The sequence below is a fragment of the Neodiprion lecontei genome, chromosome 5 (assembly GCF_021901455.1).
Source record: "Neodiprion lecontei isolate iyNeoLeco1 chromosome 5, iyNeoLeco1.1, whole genome shotgun sequence".
NCBI classification, from domain to species: domain Eukaryota; kingdom Metazoa; phylum Arthropoda; class Insecta; order Hymenoptera; family Diprionidae; genus Neodiprion; species Neodiprion lecontei.
Genome location: NC_060264.1, coordinates 19,651,880 through 19,669,717, shown reverse-complemented (window position 1 = coordinate 19,669,717; position 17,838 = coordinate 19,651,880). Strand labels below are relative to the sequence as shown.

At 34.7% G+C, this 17,838-nt stretch overlaps 1 protein-coding gene across 5 annotated transcripts in view; it reads right to left on the bottom strand.

Moving 5' to 3' along the window:
- Positions 1-17,838, bottom strand: part of LOC107227049 (sphingomyelin phosphodiesterase) — a 48,886-nt gene that overhangs the window by 18,205 nt on the left and 12,843 nt on the right. For 2 of the 5 annotated variants that reach the window (XR_006904427.1, XM_046740226.1), the window contains exons 2-3: positions 1,256-1,365; positions 739-941 (exon numbers count right to left, since the gene is read on the bottom strand). Coding sequence is in view for 4 of the 5 variants with exons in the window: in XM_046740226.1 (XP_046596182.1) it covers positions 739-941; positions 1,256-1,331 (279 nt within the window). In the remaining variant the exon portion in view is untranslated. Of the gene's footprint in view, positions 1-738; positions 942-1,255; positions 1,366-5,426; positions 5,659-6,170; positions 6,196-7,192; positions 7,434-17,838 lie in introns of those variants that run through there. The other 3 variants (XM_046740228.1, XM_046740229.1, XM_046740227.1) reach the window with 3 other exon arrangements.

Below are 17,838 nucleotides of genomic sequence, written 5' to 3'. Positions count from 1 at the left end.
ATTTATGCGCTTCTTCCTCAAGTCAAGTCACGTCTCACGATAATGTAATGTATTTATGCATTCATGTTAGATTTTACAGCAAATTTATTACTTCTCAGTGACATTTCAGATATTTGGTAGGAAAATAATTTTGCCAAAGAAGTTAAAAAATTCATTTCACGATTATTTATAAATGTTTCATTTTTAGTTTACTCAGAATTTAAAATATTTATTTTCTGGGAAATTCAGTTATTCTAGAATATTGATTATTATAGTTTTTTAAAATTCAACGTTATTCAATCAATTTCTATTTGTTAATACTGATTTAGATAGTCGTTTATGTGGACTCAACTTTATTTGTGATTGGAATTGCCAAGAGTTTTCTAGACAAAAGTAATATTCAAATTGTCGTCTCAATCTTTCTTTAATAATTTTTAGAAAACGTTAATTTTAAATATTTGTAAATTTCTGTAATGTATTTTTCAAAAAATAACTAGCAGTGAGTATGAGAAAGTTTTCTCATTAAAATTCTTCGAATTATTCGTACAAATGCGATTAAATTTTTTTTAAATTGTTCAATAATTTACCCACTATCAAATTTAACATAAAAACATTTTAATCCAACGGCTATAGGAAAATTTCTGCAAGACAAAGCATTTCAAATATGCGTCTAGTGAACTGAAATCCTTTTCACCCAGTTATTTACGCTATGAATATTTATCAAGTAATAAATAGATAGGCGTGATCCAAGTTCCTCACTCTTAACATTTGTTCGGGAGATGTTCTGTTAATGACGACTTGTACGTCCTGAAATTCGCGTATAACGCTGCTGTTAGGTAGAAGCGGAACACTCATTCTCCGTGCAATTCTTTCTTTAGCAAGTAACCACTCATCAGCAAGGCTCGTCCAGTTTGTGCTCGCTATTTCCGTTTCCCTCTTCATTCTTTCTCTTACAGGACTTCCTGCGATCAGAAACATGGAGTAAAAATCAATTCGAAAAACAAGGAAGATTTAGTTATTCTGTAAATTTTTTCTCTCATTTTGTTTCCTATGTAATTCTTAAGTTTGTATTTTAAATTTTCAATCTAGATATTACCTACAGTATTATTGGAAAGAATTTCGGTGATCAAAATTTGTCAAAATCGAATTAACAATAAGAATTATAGTGATCAATGCTAAGTTCCGTGACGAATGTTCTTTTTTATTGACGGAACTGATTCGAGGATTCGAAATTTTTGAATTTTTAATGTGTAACTTAAATTATTTCACCGCTTACCAAGTGCCAGCCATTGGATGGCGGCTAAACAGAAGAGGATCAAGCCGCTTCTGAACATCCATATTTGATTTGGCATGCTATTTTTGTAATCTTTGGTATTTATTTATAATCTGAAACAGAAAGAAAACAACATAAATAATATCTCACATAAATAGAACAGTGAATAAATGATTTAAAATTTGAAACAAATGGTTATTCTGATAATCTAAAATGATCAAGTATTTTTCAATTCGATGTCATTTATTCAAAAAATGTGCCAAATATTATTGTATATACAGAAAAATTTGCGGGATAATAATATGAAAAATTTGTGTAGATTTTTCAAGATATTGTAGCTGCGCAAAATCTGATGATAGAAAAAAAAATTCACCGTGAAGTATACGACTTGAACCCATTCTTCATTATGATTCAAGCATTTAATGAGGGATCGTTCAATAAATCCGGAGGAAATCTGCAATATATTACGATCAGTTTACCAGTTATGTGAACACGCGGATCTTGCGGAACCAGCGAATGCTGCTGACCGACATTTTATTTGGGTTGACTTGCTGAACTGGATATTGACAATCGGGAACCTGATTCTTACGTATGAAAATAGAGGACAACATTTTTAACGTATTAAAAAACTGCGAAAAGTTGACTCGATAAAACAAAATAAAGGTTTGATTTCAAAGGACGGAAAAATCGGCCTTTTCTTATATCAATAATTGATAGATTATCGAAAGACTACAAATAACAAGTATTTAGGTATTTCATAGAACGTTGTTGCATTATGTCAAAGTTTCAATCACCGAATTAAAATTGAATATGAATTGTATGAAGAAATTGATTTTTAAAAATCTTGCACATTTTCTTGAAAATCAATCAACAATTAAGCCCATAGAAAATATTATACACAATTGAGAGATTTTGTGAAAAGATTTTAACACATCATGTGAAAACTACGTTCTGAAACATTACAAAAGTTACAATTTTCCTGGAAGTTTTTTTGAAACTCGATATGCCAACATGTGAAAACTTTTCATAATATTTTAGTCTCAGAGCCTGACAGTGTTATCAGAATATTTTAAAACAATCGTTTTGAAAACAGTTAGATTTATTATTGTATTCCTTTTTAATTCATCGAATCGCGATGGCAGCATGGAGCAATTTTCTGCATCTTTCGTCAGTAACGACCATTCAACAAGAACTCTGCGAACCCAGCTTGGGCGCGGTTGGTAAATCAGTTTCATTACTTATCTGCCTATGAACATGGATTTTTCGGTTTGCGATCAATCGTGGCAAGGCCAGGGATTTCTCACGGTTTTTTTTTTTTTGCTACTAGTAAAGTGAAAGGAATTTCGGGCGCATGATCTGTCGTTGACGAAACGCGAAGCCCTTACCCACCGGGCATTGCATCAATTGTCGGTAACCAGCCAGGCGAGAAGATCGCGAGAATTTCGGATAGAAGACGGACAGAGCGTTAGTTAAGCTGCAGATACGTTCAGGAAATGGATTTACGGTAAATAAAACGTCTTGATCTTCGAACGACTTGGATTCGTGACTCCTAATTTCATATTATATGCACGAAATTACAAGGTTGTGGTTATCGACTGAGTCGAATAAACAGCAGTAAACTGTTTCAAATTTGTATCCTCACTATAAGTAAGACCGTTTGTAGTAAAGTGAACGTTATTTAAAAAAAATGAACAAAAACTTTGAAATTCGAAATTGGATTTCTGAAGTGCTGTGATTAAATAATAATTTTTGTACTTAAATGTTTCAAATTTCTGCAGAAAATGAATCGAGATTCACACGTTACACAGAATATGAAAAATTTCAATTAGAAACATAAGAACCGGTATTCCACTTATAATGTGAAGTATTGAGGATATTCAATCTCGAAGACAAAAATTGAAGTGTCACATTCTTGTCTTCTAATATTTACCCCAAACAGGTATTTATTAACGCAAGTTTTAATTGTGAAGTCAGTGCTTCTTTTGACTTGTTGAAAAAATCTAGAACACAGCAATAACTTTGACTTATCGTACCGTAGATTCGACTTTGTTTTTGTTTTTTTAAATTGTTTGCATCGAGTATAAATTGGTTTTGTAGAGAATTTTGAATTTTAAAAGGAACAATCATCCTCTTGCCTGAGTTTTGTTTTGCTGGGAAAATTGAACTACGAAATTCCCTCGTGCGTCAGAACAAGTTCGGGAACGGAAAGCAAAAAAACTCGTTTACGACTGATGAGATGCTGGGTAATTCCCGCAGCTTATTCCATTTCCCGTTCCTCGTTATCAAATTCAATTCCGTGATTATCAAGATCCTGCTGTCTGATCTAACTTCAGAGCGTAGATCCGAACATGGGAATTCCGCGATGTGAGTCAAAATCCCGAGTTATTATAGTTAGTAGCATTTCGCGTCTGCCACAAGGAAAAAATGGGGAGTTCCCTCTGAGTAGGATGTTTGGTTCTGTATTTCATTTTGTAATAAATGCTGTACATGTGTTGTGTGAAAAATCAAATAAAACAGAGTCAAAAGATACGATCAAAATTTTAGTCGTTCTTCAGGCATCTTAAGGATATCTTTAAAAATTTCACAGCCGTCTTCATGAATGTTTTTCGTTCTTTGAGTGCCTTGTGAATGTCCCTGAAATTCCCAAAGACCTAGACGTCATGAATATCTTTCAGGTTTTTCAGGAATCGGTGTCGAGATTGAATAGCTAAAGCATGTTTTAAAAATTTTTAAGTCTTTTAAGTGTCTCGAAAATTGTATCATGAGTCTAAAAATTTGTAGATGTCTTTCAAGCATTACTCACAAGTTTTGAAATTTCATACAAACGGTTTAAACCTGTTAGTCAACTCTTAAATGTCTTCTTGAATATATTAAAATATCTGTTAAGCGCTGCCCAAAATTGATACACGCGTGTTAAAACATTTTTGATACCTTTCATAAGTCTTGCGGATACCTGCACGTGCTAAATTCAAAGTGCACATGGTATATGAGTGAAAAACCTGAAACTCAATGAAGTTATAATACCCGTAAAAGAATGCTGTGTTGTTACCGATTACCATATAAATATAAGAAACATGCTTCAGATACTTATATAAATTTCAAAACTCAAGCCTTCTTTCATTGGCGTCTTAAATATCTGACACATACTCGAATTTTATATGTAGAAATAAAAATTACAGACGCATTGGGAGTTTTACGGCTGTTGCATTTATGTCATACACAATTTGGGCGTGTTTCAGCAAAAGCTGGAAAGTTTTTTTTTTGCAGTCGTATGAAGGGTGTTTCATAGTCAGGGTGAAAATTTATCCGTCCTTCGTATGACAGACAAATGAAATGAAAAAATTAAATCTTAAGGATGTCGGGAACTGGTATTCAAATCTCTGGTGATTTTACCTCTAAAAAACGTCTGAAAGAAGAGTTGAAAAATTGAGATGTCGTCCGTATTTAATACATTTTTTCGTCTTTTAATTAAGCAGTTCATTTTCTACTACGTTGAATGACTGGTAAATCACGTCGTTTGGTGTCAGAGCGATTGAAATCGAAACGGAACTGACCTCCTCGACGGCCAGTAGTTGGCGATCTGAGCTACCTTATGTTACCACTTTAATTCGAGTGCCGATATATGTGTCACTGGCATAAGAAGGCACTTTAAATTTCGAACGGCGAGCCGAGACGATCAACGGTTTTGCATCTGCAAGTTGGTACCTCTTAGGTGCCATCGATGACCTGCAGCGCCACGTATGTGGGTCACTAAAAAGCGGTCAATTCGGTTTATACAGAACAGCAGGCGCGATTTCGGAACGCGTTCAACGGTTATCGAATCTATCGAGATTTCACAAATTTATGCAGTGTTTCCGATTTAATCGTTGAACCGGTACTGATCGATAAAAAATCATTCTATCCACGAAGAAACGTCAGAAAACAGATTCACCAAATTATCCAAAAATTTATCCCGTCTTTCCGAAGGTGTTTTCAAGGATTTTCGTATCTTCAATTAAGTCGTAGATTGATTTGAATTCAATCACAGCAACGTCTTTGGAGTCAAAAGAAATCCTTTGTCTTAATTAATAAATAGCTACAGTGTAAGAAACCTTTTGTTAGTGAAAAAAATGTAGATAGGTATGGTTTGGTAGAATGAACGATGCTTTTCTCATCAAAATTGGATATTACGTACCAGTTGAAATTGTGATTTTTTTCCTTTCATCCGTGCGTAATTCAAGGTTGTGATCTACTGAAATTCAGCACTATTGTAGCGACGAAGGCATGAATGTTGAATAAATTGTAAATTCGAAAGTAACTTCTTATAACAGTATAGAGACGAACTGGACGAATTCAGTTCATGAACCGTCCGCAACTACCATCGAACGCAAAGCAAGCTGCGTAAACACAAGTTGGCAATTGAATGAATGAACTTGATCGCAGTGGCGTGCTGCATCGGTAGTTTTATACGCTTATCCAGTATCACACCATCACTGCATACGCAACATACAAACCGTGACTCGGCATTGACATTAAAACGTTGATATGCGGACGTTTTAAACGTCCAGGTTCGTTGCTGGATTCGCATTCGGTATCACAACTTACAGCGTACAATTGAAAATGTTCTATTAAACATTTCACATGGTCATGGTGAAACAATTTTCCACCAGATGGCATCCACCGTACTCGAATTTCTCGCTAGTCTAATGTAACGTATCATCGACGTTTCTCCTATTGTTTACAACATGTTATTGTACACGTTCACGCGTAACAAGTATTTCACATGCTTTTACGTTATCGTGATATGCTGATTGCAGCGAAAGGTTGCGAAACGTACACAACGTATTCGACACGTTGCATAACGATTTGACAATTATGTGCAGTTTAATGTGTATAAAATATTTCCGTGTGTTCTTGAATTATTGATTGTGCAGGCTACCTTGTTCGGTTGATTACGGCGACGTACTGCGTCATATTGCACACACTAAACTCAATTCTAGTTACACCGCACTGTAGATACTTGTTATACTAAATTATAGTCCAAACACATGTGCCATGTTTGTGTTCTCGCGGTTCAACACGAACGTATAACGGTGCTGATTCCCCGAACCCACTCGCATAAAAATTAGACGAACTTATTTTAGATCAAGAGTGAACCTCATACGCTGGTGCGAAATTTATGCCTAACCTCTCGACAGAAAAATTCCACTAGCTTGATATCCAGTTTTAAGGAATATTTCGGAGGTGAAATCGTGGCCTAACTAAATTTGCTATCACATTATGTCGCGTGAAACAGCGTTCGATGAATATCGCGTAACGCATACGATCTTAGTGCCAAAATATAATTCCAAGCGGGTCAATGGCGGCCATATTGGTTCTTATCTATCAGCGTTTCGGATTCGCAGCTGTGTTGTAAATTTTGTTACTTTTGAGCCGATCGGCCTCATTAACAAATTTAATTTCTAATTATATGTTATAGGTACAATTTTCTCACGCTTTCTGTTGATTCCTGTCAGAAAACTGATCGCTCCATTTTCTTAGGGTATAATCTAAAAAAACTATCGTTACTGTGATGTGACAACGAAATCGATTTCTGTAGGTGTTACTATTTTTACTTCGATTTTGTCGGTTGTTACTTCTTTGTTTTCAGTTGACATGCGATTACATTTTGAGTCACAACATTGTCGGAAGCAGATAAAAAAAAATTGTAGAATAATTATTTTAAAAAACAACGTTCTTTGGCTAATTCTAAACAACGTAATACTTTAACATAGACGTTGGAAAAACTTCTTGCTCCCTTGGAAAAAAGTGTTCGAGTTGCAGGGAAAAAAAAAAAAAAAATCGGAACTGGAAAGGAGGAATAAAGGAGGGCCGATCATCACGATGGGATGGACACAAAAGGATACGATGGCATTGAAAACAGGCGAAACTGAGACGGAAACGACGGCAAGTGATACACACCGTTATGTGACCCACAGGCGCGATACCACGCGGTCTTTATCCTACTGCTGGTGGTGCCTTTTCTGAATATAAGGTGCCTCCATCTTTCACGGCATCTCGTGTATTTCAGCAGAGTCACGTGATTGTGGGTAATACGCATGGGTAATTAATTGCACATCTCAATAACCAGCCTAACACGTTTACAATACTATTATATACACATATAGCAATTTTAAACATACCGCGGTGCAGACAAGTTATGTGATGCAAAAGCGGAGTAGGAAAGTAGAATTGAAAAAGTTCGATGACGCATCAAGTTCAGGTTCGTAATATTTGCGGGTTTGCTAGAAGAAAATAATGAGTTTATTTCGGACGCGATTTGAGCACCACTTTGCACAAAAAGTTTCTTTTCTTTAAATGTGATTTTTTTTAAAACTACAACTCGAATCTTTTCAGCCTTACTGTAAATAGTGAATATTTTTCAAAGTTTTATTTCATTTTGCCCGATTTTCGTATACTATTCTTCAATAATATTGAAAGAAGATATTTCCTTTGCAGAGTTTTCGCGTTCTTTTCTTGGTTTCTTATCCACTTTGTTTCAGTTCCAATTTACTTTTCAATATGATGCATGAATATGTAATATTCTTCTGCCCGGTTTTACGTATAATGTTGAAATCCATAATTTCGATTTGCAGTTTACACAGATCATTCCAGAAATCGTTTAAAAGGTGTATAATGTATGGACTGTAACATCTAAAACGTTTATACACGCGTAGATGCGAACCGTGTACTATATTATGTACAACACTACAACTTTCGCCGATCGTACTGTATTCCCCCCATATATCTTCGTCGATATTTTTTTAGGTTACGGCGATGCGTAGATGGATCACTATCATTGTACCTACACAAACGAAAAAGCCACGCGTGTGCAATTATTTCAAGAATTACGCGGCATGCACATAATTGGCATGCGGAATATAAATGTATATTACAGGTATCGTTTCCTAGACAACAGATACGTGGAATATACCTGATAATTATTATAACATTTCACGTCTTTAGAATGACTTTAACTGACTTCGCGTGATACTTAAATTTTCGTCAAAAAAATTCTGAACGATTTTTACGAAGCGTTGAAGCGTTAATCGTTTGTCTTAAACAAAAAATGGAAAATACAAAAAGTATTTAACAGAAGCTTGGCCATCGATGCTTCGTTTTCTAATCGCTGCAAAATCGTTGAAGATCTAGTAGATTCGTTCGATTTCACTCTGCGATCGCACGTTTTATTCAGAAGATTACATTTTCGAGAAATTTGCCAAATAAATTTTATTCTTATTATATTGGCAGTGTTAAATATTAAATTGTACAACATACCACCGATATTGTTTGTGGTCAATAAATGGCGGTATCGAAATAACTACTGAGAAAAAAAAAAAGATGATCCGTTCCAGTTACTCCGTAGAAAATAGTCTTCTGAATCAATTGAATAATCCTCAAGTAATATCAAACGAAGCTACTAGTTTTTTGAAAATCATTCTAAGCGATTTGAAAAGAAGCATCGGTATATATCATTTTTTTGATGTATTCTATTTTCCGTGGTCCTATGATTTATTTTTAAACAGATTTCCAAAGCCTAGGATTAAAATAATTTGATAAATACTCGATGTGAGACTATCCGGTATAAATAAGATCGTTAAAACGAATTGATCATTCCCCAAAAAATTTACTTTAAACATTTTCATTCCCGTATTTCTAACTCGGTACGACGAACATATTGACGTACACTTGGAGACAATGAATCCGAGACAGCTCATTTTTCACACTATACAGTTATGTTGGCAACACAGAGAAACCTACAGCGCCACTGTCGGCCGAGCGCGAAACAAACTCAATCTTAATAAACATAACATAACTCATGACCGTCGAATCAATCAAATGGACGAGTGGTTGAACTTTTTCGGTATTAAAATAATTTTTGGTTAGCTCGTTTGAAAATTTGTATTCTGAATATTCCCGGTTCTACCATAGATTTTTGTTTTTCACCGATTTTGAAATTTATAAATACCTTTTATTCGACTGCCGTGCTATTGGAAATAACATGTTATTTCAAATAGACTTTCACGTTAGATTTTGTCGCAATCGGTACCTGCATAAATTTCATAACGCAGGCTTCACATATTATCTGTTGATCAGAATTCCACCGAATTTGTCTTTCGTCATATGATAATACAACGGAATATTTTCAAATCTAAACTTGAACACTGCAGCACTTCTTAACATATGTTACACCTAGAAAAATGGACTGCAAGGTGCAACAAAATTATTAGTAGAATGTAACATACAAGTCGACCAAAAATAATTCAGGAACACAGAATGATTATACATTTTCAATTTAGTTTGGAGGAAATTTTCACTTCGGACAAATTCGATTATAATTGTCAATTTTGTCAACGAAATGATAAAAACAACTTCGTTCATTCGAGTAAATATTTATGTAGAGCAGATAAACTTTCTACCAATTTCATGAATTATACAACTAAAATTTATTTGCGTTTAAGCATTTTGTTTGTGCGGGTTTACACTATATTACGAAATAAAATGGTGAACAGCTTAAAGGTCGAGCGGGAATTCTTGGGTCATATGTTTGTACAATTTCTAGATCATCGTGACCGTCACTGTGTTGACATAAACTCTCTCACGTAATTTCTTCGCTACTTGTATTTCGTATCTATTTGCTTAGCCTCGTCGTTTGCGATTGGTTTATTATACTTGGACGGTAAGATTCAACAGGTGTTTGAGAACTTGTATCAACAAGTAAAAATACAAAGTCCGAATTACAAAATTTATATATAATTTTTGTCGTAGTATATGCAATACGTTATAATTTTTGGAGGTCTTCAAGTGCCTTTTACGTCCATTTATTTCGAATACGTAAAACGAAGAGAAGAAAAAAAAAGTTGAATAATTTATCAACGAGTTTTTTTCACACGGTAAATTCAGCATTTATTATTTCTAATTTTTTTCCCTTTACATTCTCTCTTTATATTCTTCATGACATCTTCCACATACCGATCATTGATTTTTTTTTAAATTCTCAAAGTCGAGTGCGCGGAATAAAGAATAAGACGCCTGAAATTCGACACATCAATGATACATGCCTGACAGATAAATGTGCAAACGTGATTGGCCTACGCGATTGTAATTCCCGCAGACTAATCGAAGGAGAATGCAAGAAGAATTGCGGGCAGAGAAACGTGGCTTTCGTGTTCATCGCGTTTCGCGAATATATGTACATTATATATACACGATGCCGGTAGACACGAGTGTAGCATTAAGAAGGCCTGACCTGATTCGCGAATCAAATATGCGGGTTACGTTGCACTGCGTATAGTCTACGCAAATTGTGATAGCATGCTTGAAACTCCGACCCATTCAGTAGTTGTATAATGTGTTGTATTGGTAAATCTTGGTGAGCGGTCATTGAATGTAAAACGTATATTTTCGTTAACGTTTCGGCCCGGATAGGGGCCCCCCTCAGAACGATCGATTTTTTATTTGACTGTCAAGAACATAAATTTCCTCAGTAAGACATAAACTTCTATGGATATAATACTATTGAAAGTTATTATTTATTGTAGATTAGAGCGAACAAATCGTATATCGGTTGTGATTAAAAAAGTATGTAGAACTTGAGGAGTAATTTACATTGTATGAGAAAGAGGATTAAGACACTGGTCAGAATCATAAAATACATATTGGAGAGCGATGGTTCTTCGAATAGGTTGACAATAGACGTTAAATAGGTTAAAAAAGGAGTTGTACATTATTTTATTATTTTTGTTCGTGACAGATGGTTTAAATAAATTGGTTCTGCGGAGGGCCCCCATCAGGGCTGAAACGTTAACACTATAAAAAAGTGTTTTGAGTTGTGACCTTCATATCCAAGAATAACATTAGTCAACAAGTCATCAAGGTCAAGAAAAAATCGTCTTCGTTGACAATAGACATTGGCGTCTTCTCCAATTGTTAGAAAGTGTAGGTGTATAAGAATTGAAAGTTGATAAATAAAATAACTAAATATACTCACAATGTATAAGTCAAAAGATTGAAAAGGTTAAAAAAAAGGTTTGGGATAGTTAAAATAGTTAAAACGATGTTGACACAACAATAATGGTGCCATTATCTCCCTATTCTCCATGTCTAAAACAATTTTACTAAACCGTTTGAACCAACTGGTAAACGACAACTGCTGGAAGAATCAAATGTGACCCAGAGTGAGGGGATCCCATCTTTTCCCGAATCAAAGACAAATTGTAAATCTTTTGAGTTTTTTCCTACAAACTTGACATTGTGTTTAGTAAATAACCTATTCAAGCTGATGTCCTGCTACCAAGATTTACCAATACATTATCTACGAGGTCGAGAATTTTAATCCTCCATGTATAATGTATTCTTTGTTGTACGTTAATATTTGGTAGAGTTGTTGGTTGTTTAGCTTCGATAGTCTCAATAGCGTGTCGTTCAAGTCACAGAATCAGTTTCATAATTTGGAATGAATTAAAGTCGTTGAAGTCACTTTGCACTTGGGTGAATTGACAGCAAGTCACGACGGAAGTAGGGACTTATTTTTAGTTATTTACATGTACTTTGCGTTGTTTGAAGTTATTTCAATTCACCTGAAGTTACTATTCAATTTACGCAATGTCACGACAGCTAACTTCAGCAGTAGCTTCAAGTCTTATTAATTTTCTTCAACTTGCTTGAAACCGTGTGAATTGACTTGAATTTACTTCAAGTCACGTGGATCGACTCAAATTCGCGACAAGTTACTTCGAGGCTGGTAAAACTACGGCAACTAACTCCGGAAGTAACTTCGATTCGATGTACGTTTACTTAAGTTCTTCAAAACTTACTTCAAGTTTCGTGAAATCGTTTCAACTAACTTGAGAAGTAATTTGAAAACGAACTAGAAATCGTGTGAATTCGCGAGAAGTTAGTTGAAATTTTGTATGATAACTTGAAGCAACTTAAAAGGTAACTTAAGATGCAACTTGAAGTTTTTTGAAGATACTTCAAATAATTTGAAGATCTGTTAACTTACGCGAAATTATTTTAAGTAGTTTTAAAATCGCTTAACTCGCGTGAATCTATTTAAAGTCACTTAAATTTACTTCAATCATTTCAAATGACATAAATCTGTATGAGTTCACTTGAATTTGTGCAAATTTATTGGCTCAAGTCTTCACGTGAAGTTTTTTTTTTTTTTTTTTTTTTGTACAAGTGGCTTCGGTAGCTTGAAATCCTGAGATCATCGAATCCCTGGATATTCAATTCCTCGAGAAATGATTACGAACTCTATGTGAAATATCGAGCTGTTACATATCGAAGCTTCTAATTATGGTCATAGTTACCGTTTGCCTAGAAATTCTGTATCATGCTTGTGTCGAGCCACCTGGACTCAGTTGTGATACTTGCGAGTGAATTTTTTCTTTGGTCATCGATATTCTTTGTTGATAGACAACGCACAGAGTAATAAGTGATCGATCATTCGATTCTTGAAAATTGGTGACTGTGATTACATAGCATTGCTGTGAGTCGCAACAAGTTACAGCTGTGGCAAAAATTGTACATAATTTATGTATATCCAAGACAAAGGTGTTCAACATCTGCAACGATCGTAAAAAAAAGTGACAGGGGGCAAAAATAACATTTTCATTTGATATCGATCAATATTCAATTATTCCAAAGGCATCGTTGGACACTCATAACAAAATCAGACGTTGTGTTTTAGATTTCGGTAAAAAAAATTCCAATTTCTACAGGCATTAAAATTGTCATTATTAACAAAAAAAAAAAAAACTATCATTAATATTTCAATTTATTTGTAGCAATATTCTCAATATTTCCGACTCACATTTAGATGTTTTTATGTTCTTTGTTTCATTTCTAACCATATTGGTGTTTTTTTCGAAAAATGATTAATCCGGATTATAAAAAGCCATGAACCGTTCAATAACAGAAAATCGAATGATATGTCCTTCACGATTTCTTTTAAGGTTTTCACGCAATGCATCTTTCAATAATATTAGTAGCAGCATGTGAAAAGCAATGACTCACACTCGCGTTTGTGCACAAAGAATTTTTGATATCATATACATAATTCTTAATCGTATAATTATAGTTATTTCATACAAAATCCGAATCACCATTTTGCATTTAAATTAGTATTGATTAAACCGTTGATCAACTAATTATATGTTGAGAAATTTTTAAAATCATCCGCTGTGGCCGATGTATAGGAAAAATCGTGAACACCTATTCTATTAATATTAAATCTATTTGAAGAATTTTCGGCGGTCGAATTCATACCTCAGGCGTTATCAGATTCACTTTGTTTTTCAACGTTTTTGAAAAAATGTATTTCTGTATTAGGTAAATAAATCTCTGATTAACAAGTTATACTTTGCGCTATAATTTACATATGTCGATAATTTCGTGCAAAACAATCAGTCTGAAAATAAAGCTTTCGAGGTTTTTCAAGATTAGATAATGTATGCGCGTGTTTTCTCAAGTTCGTCTATTGTGAAGATGAACCATTGAACGTGTAGGTCTGCAATATTATCTATTGGATCGAAACGAACGTTGAATGCCTGATTCGTACACCGCGTGACGATTTATCGTGTATTTCAAATCACGACGAGTCAACTTAAATGAACGATCACTGCAGACATTTCCAACAGCGTACATTTACCAACGATTGCAACGACTGATTTTCACTTTCCAATTTCGTCAGACGTTTACAAATTTCATCGGATCCCTACATTTTATACCCAAGACTTTTACGCGACAGTTATTTAATATAATCTTTTAGCGATTTGCAGAATTTTACTTCAGCATAATCAAACCACGATGCGTATAATGTGATTAATAAAAAATGCCCGATAAGTTCTAAGAGACGATACTTTTGCAGAACAGATTTTTTTTGGTTCTCTCGAAAACTAATTGTTGCACGCAACATTTTAAGAAATCAGTTTTCAGCATTGCCCAGAATATCGAGGGTTTTTGAAGAATAATTATCACTCGAAGATTGATCGTCAAATACTTCGCGGGTATCAGAAACGAGGAAGAAATGATTTAAAAAACAGTAGTTCATCTAAAATCGAAAATAAAACTCTTATTTAATTTTGTTCTTAATGGATTTACCTGTTATTTTTCTGAAACTCGTGTATACTTGAACAGAATTCCAATAAAAGCAGTTTTAGAGCAAGTTGCGTAAACATTTTTGAGAAAAGAAAGTCGAACGTTATCTTGAGAAAAAATTGTAATATCTGATTTTTTCTTCAATTTGTTAAAGAAAAAAATAATACAGTTAATTTGATCGGAGCTTATTCAAAGATTTTCTGCTCCTTTTTTCAAATGCAATTGTGCTCAGCAAAATCAAAGGTATACGAATGTTGAAATAAACTTCAATTATACATAGCTATTTAATTTTCTGAAATCACAATTATCCTCACAATTATTCCCAAAATTCTGAAAAGTGAAACTGTAATACTGGTTATAAAGTTTTTCAAGAAACTTTGAGAACGAAATCAGTGTTTCTGGCAAAAAATGTTCACACAAAGAAATTGAAACGAAGAATTTTTTGCTACAATAGAGAGATAATTTTTTTATTCAGGTTATCCGTTCAAAATATTTGTTAATAATTTTACCATCGGTTATACGTAGCGTCGAAACCAAATTCTCAAACAATAAAGTGCAAGTAAATTCTCACTCGAAACCCGACAAGTTGCACATGGCTATTGAAAAACGACAAAAACAAAAGTACCGTTTCTCTGACACCGAGTGAATAACTTTACATATCTATCGAGGCATAAAGAAGAAGGAAAAAAAGAACACCACGAATTTTCACCCGGATCTGCGAGCTGCTAATTCGAAGAAATTCTTTTCTTTCACCGTTGTCGTCTTCACGTTCATACCTATAATATCCACGAGTCTGCGTACCTTCGTTCGCGGTCTGGAACAACGAACACGCTTCTTGTATAAATATCATGTTCTTGAATTTTTTTCTTTTCTGACGCCGAGGCTATAATACACACACCCGTATAAACATATACATATTGAAATCAGTTGCTGACCGGAATGAATACGAACGTATGTTTACGGTCACGTGATACTCCTACTCTTACCGACCGAGCAATCGGGTGCATCGCTCTTTTGTAGCGGTATTCAGGCAAGTTGCTCATATCCCGAAAATCGTCAAAAAGGAACGAACCAAGGAACGTTCGGCCGTGCGTCCACAGCTGATGGTGAGATCATCTTTTACTTACGAGATTATTTTAATTCCTAGTTCTCGTCTAGCGACCTCAATATTGCGTGAAAACAGTCTAACGGTGGCTCATTTCACTACTCATTCTTTCCGGCATTGCGCGAATTATCACAACTAGGCACTTTTTGGCCCCTGAAATGCGGGAAATGAGTAAATAGCAACGCGTGTCAAAAAACCACAAATTTTGATTACGATTTTCGGGATACGAGTAGCTTTCTTGAATTTCGCTACAAACAGCGATGCACCGTAGAAATATGAACACTTTCCGTTCGTTTGTTCATTTAACAGATGAAGAAAACGGGCGAATTTTCTCGGTCGGTAAGGGTAGGACTACTACATGACCCTTAAGTATGCGGATGAATTGCAGGCGTGACTGTAGAGGCATTTTTGTGCGGGTGTAAACGCACCATCACTCGCAATCGCTGAAACCTTGTGTACCTGAATGCTGCGGTGATCGACCTTTCCTTCCACGTGGGTTCAGAATCTTGTTTTTTTCATTTCCCTTGTTCGTTTGGTTTTTTTTTTTTTTTTTTCTATTTTTTGTCGAGCGGCAGGTAGACGAAAAGTATTTTTATCTGTTTGTCAGACGTGTCGGTGCTGTTGCTGCTTCGATGCCTGCTAACGCAGTGCGGTTATTGATGAAAGTAGACGCAACTTTCTTCCGGCACGGATTTACGTTACCTCGCATGTACACGTCAAATTATGTATAGTACGTTCTCAGATTCGTGGAACAAAAGCGAGTTTCAGCGACTAGTCGAATAAACTCTTGTCATTTCTTACGAAAATCTGTACGGTTCTCTTCGGAGTATCCGGATTGCGATCTTGATTTTTAAGGTGGGAGTATGAAAGCGTAGAAAGAGAACAGAAAATAGAACGGTCACAATATCGAGATTTCCGAGATGCGAAAATCTATTTTATAATATTTACACAACGTAGAAAGCTGAAGTATGGAAAATTCAATAATTAGATAGGTCAAAAGCAGGAAAAGTCATAAATGTGGAATCGTCGGAATGACTAAGAATATAATCAAATTGTGTCGATTAAGGGGACCCGGTGGTCTAGAGCACGAAAAATTCACCTATTTTCACGATTTTTTTTCTGCCATTAAAAATTTAAAAAACGATGTTTCAACTTTTTGGGCTTATTGCTAAGTTTATTGAGCATACAAAAAAATTTTTTTTTTCTTTTTAAAAACAATATTTATTATTATAAAAATGCCGCTGAAGATGACCCTCTCGAAAAATCGGACCCGGACGGCGTAGGTGATTTCGAGACTTCTGCGCATCTGAAACTCAAAATTCAAGAAGATTCTTAATCAGAAAGAGTGCGGTTACGGTCGGAACTAGAACAAATCGAAAAAATTAAAAATTGACAAAATGGCGCGTTTTTGAAAAAAAAGTTCGTAAAATCGTGTCTTTTTCACTAGTTTTTTAGTGTAAACAATAAGAAATTATTTAAATAAAATTATGATTCCAGTTCCGACGATAGTCATACATGTTGTGAACAACATATGCCAAATTTCAAGTGATTCGGTTGAATAATTTTTTTATTTTTTATTAATTTAAAATTTCAAATAAGTATTTTCTCAACAAAATTAGATTTAAACGTGCACTTACAGTAATCTGCAATTCCCGCGCCATACAATATCCCTTCAGTCTTCTCATACTCTTCTCTCATATTTTCACTACGACTCAGGTAGACAACTCAGGTAGCAGCTGCTTTTCTACGAACGATAGAACTATTCACTGAGCGGACCGACCTTTCTACTTACTTTCGCGCCGACCTTCAATGGGCTGTAAAACTTGAAATACTGTGAATATCGTTGCCAAATTTTCACAGTATATTCTTAAGATACTATATTTTCGAAATATTGAAAAAAAAAATCGATTTTTCGAAAATTCTAGACCACCGGGTCCCGTTAACGATGGTCGATACATCCAGATCGTTTTTCGTGTATCAATACTTTGAATGAATGTTAATTTTTGGGCAAATTCACAGGATTCCTGGTCTAGAAAAATAACTACTGTTCTTTGTTTCTAATGCGACTCGCCTCTCGAAATGAGTTGAAAGTGATTCGATGAGATTTTTGAATCTGTCGCGGTTAAACTTAAACTGTGAGATGAGTCGCTGCTTGCAGATCTATTATCTGAAGGTAATCGATTAATCTTCAGTATGTATTGCTTGCGAGAGAGTTGCGACATCTAGCGGTGGTTAAAAAATAGTATTTCAGATTTTATCGTAGGAATTCGAAATTTTACCTAGAATTCAGAAAATCTGAGTATCTGAGAATTATTCTTAGATGTTGATATTTTTATGCAAAATTTTTGTTAGAAACGAT